Here is a 1938-nt window from a genome sequence, read left to right as displayed (position 1 = left end):
TTATGCAAAGATGGCGTTAAGTATGTGCCTCAGCTTTCCAGTCATTCCCAATTTATACAATTCCACTGTTTGTGGACCCCAGAATGCAGAAATATTCAAATACACTATATACACACATTTATACCACATGCAAAAAACTGCATGGTTTTCCCCCCAAACTGCATGTGATTAGCATAAACGTATTTCCCCAAAGACTTGTGGGTACCCATATAACCCATTTTTATTCAGATATCTTGAGGTCAGATGTTAATGGATCCCTTTGAAGAAGGTTATGCCAGTTTTTCATTTTCATGACATGGTTGGTACCAAGAGATGCGTTAGGTCATCTAGTTTCATATGAATACCAGAATATTCACTAGCTTTAACAAGCCTTTGAAACACAGTGTGGAGTGAAAGAGGCAAGGATAATGAGTGGCTCTTGGGTTTGTCAATCAGATTTCAGGGGTGGCCAGTGCCCCCTCTCTGGAAATGCCCCTGCCTTTAATCATCTTGAGACCCCTCATATTGACTTCTGGAACCATTGCAAGGGTCCCAGCACCCACACTGGGAGCCACTGCCCTATTGCATTATTTCTTTAGGTAAAAAATAATACAGTGCAATGACTTTTAAACATAACCGTCCCCTGCAGGTATGTATGTGTGCTCCCAGTGTAACCATCCGCTGTTCTCCAGCCGGTCCAAGTTCGCCCACTCGTCTCCTTGGCCGGCTTTCACCGACACCATCAGAGAGGACAGTGTCACAAAGATGATGGAGACTCTTACTGCCTACAAGGTACAGCTAAAGTTCAAATATATTTACTGTCAGAGGGTCTGAAGCCCCTCTGTTTTACTGCTGCTGCATCATTCACACAGATCAAACAGGATAATAAGTGAGGTTGATGTGTTTCATGCATGCAGGTTCTATGTGGCAAGTGTGGCAACGGGCTGGGCCATGAGTTTGTAAATGACGGTCCAGAAGAAGGAGTCTCACGTTTTTGAATATTCAGCCACTCGCTCAAGTTTGTCCCCAGTAAAGGTAAGAGGATCGCAGTCATGAGTGAGGCAAAGGCAGGTCGGAATCATTACAAATATCTCAGTCTGCCTAAACCTAAAACAGTGCCCTGGGTTACTGAGCACAGTTTTAATTGGGATGTATTTTCTTCCAGAAGTAGAAAATAATGAGAACTTTTAACAGCGAGGTCTGTAGAGAGATGTTGGTTTTGTGGGTGCGTTTCCTTTACAATCCTTTGTGTGCCAGGCACAAATTAAATTCCACTCACCTCCATTGCTCTGGGGGTTGCAGCTGCAGAGATCCAAAAAAACAACATCTACATGGCTAAATTTGGAGTAAGTGAAGTGTTTTTGTGTGATTTGGACCGGCATTTTAGTGGGGGTGGAAGAAGTATTCAGATCCTCTAGTAAAGGTATTAATACAACAATGTAAAAATAGTCCATCTTGTATTCTTACTAAGGTAAAACTACAGAAGTATTAACAGCAAAATGAAAGTAACAAAAGTAAACATACTCATGCCCAACAGCTCTAAGTGGTATGAACTATTGTATATTATAGGATTATTATCTCTGATTCACTACTTTATAATATGTTGGGCTGCTGAACTCGCACAGTGTATGTATGGTGGTGGAAGAAAGAACAAGGTGGATAGTTTTTCAGTTCTTTAAATAACTTGATTTGCATTGAAAACATAAAATTTAACAAACTCAATTCCAGACTACCTATTTGAGAAGCTGATCATATGTCATCTATAGTAAGTTGAAGAAAATGTGAGTTAATGTATTTAGTTACTTTCCACCACTGCATTTTAATCTATATGTGTGAAATCTGTGGGGAACTAACAAATCTGTGTCTATCGTGTATTTCTACACTAAATGTTAATGCAAGTTCTGCAGTTGTACCACTTATAATAATTCGTTTTTTATGATTTGACTGTCAGCAACATTT

The 1938-nt window shown here is 40.0% G+C and overlaps 1 protein-coding gene across 1 annotated transcript in view; it reads left to right on the top strand.

Moving 5' to 3' along the window:
* Window positions 1–977, top strand: part of msrb1b (methionine sulfoxide reductase B1b) — a 1786-nt gene extending 809 nt beyond the window's left edge. Inside the window, exons 2-3 of the mRNA XM_035659998.1 lie at window positions 629–771; window positions 897–977. Coding sequence (XP_035515891.1) covers window positions 629–771; window positions 897–977 — 224 coding nt within the window. The remainder of the gene's footprint in view (window positions 1–628; window positions 772–896) is intronic.
* The last annotated feature ends 961 nt before the right edge of the window (window positions 978–1938 follow it).

Source organism: Morone saxatilis, unplaced genomic scaffold (genome assembly GCF_004916995.1).
Source record: "Morone saxatilis isolate NCDOM2014 unplaced genomic scaffold, NCSU_SB_2.0 Contig1, whole genome shotgun sequence".
NCBI classification, from domain to species: Eukaryota; Metazoa; Chordata; class Actinopteri; family Moronidae; genus Morone; species Morone saxatilis.
Note: the sequence above shows the minus strand (reverse complement) of the source record. Positions and strands in the feature narration are given on the sequence as shown.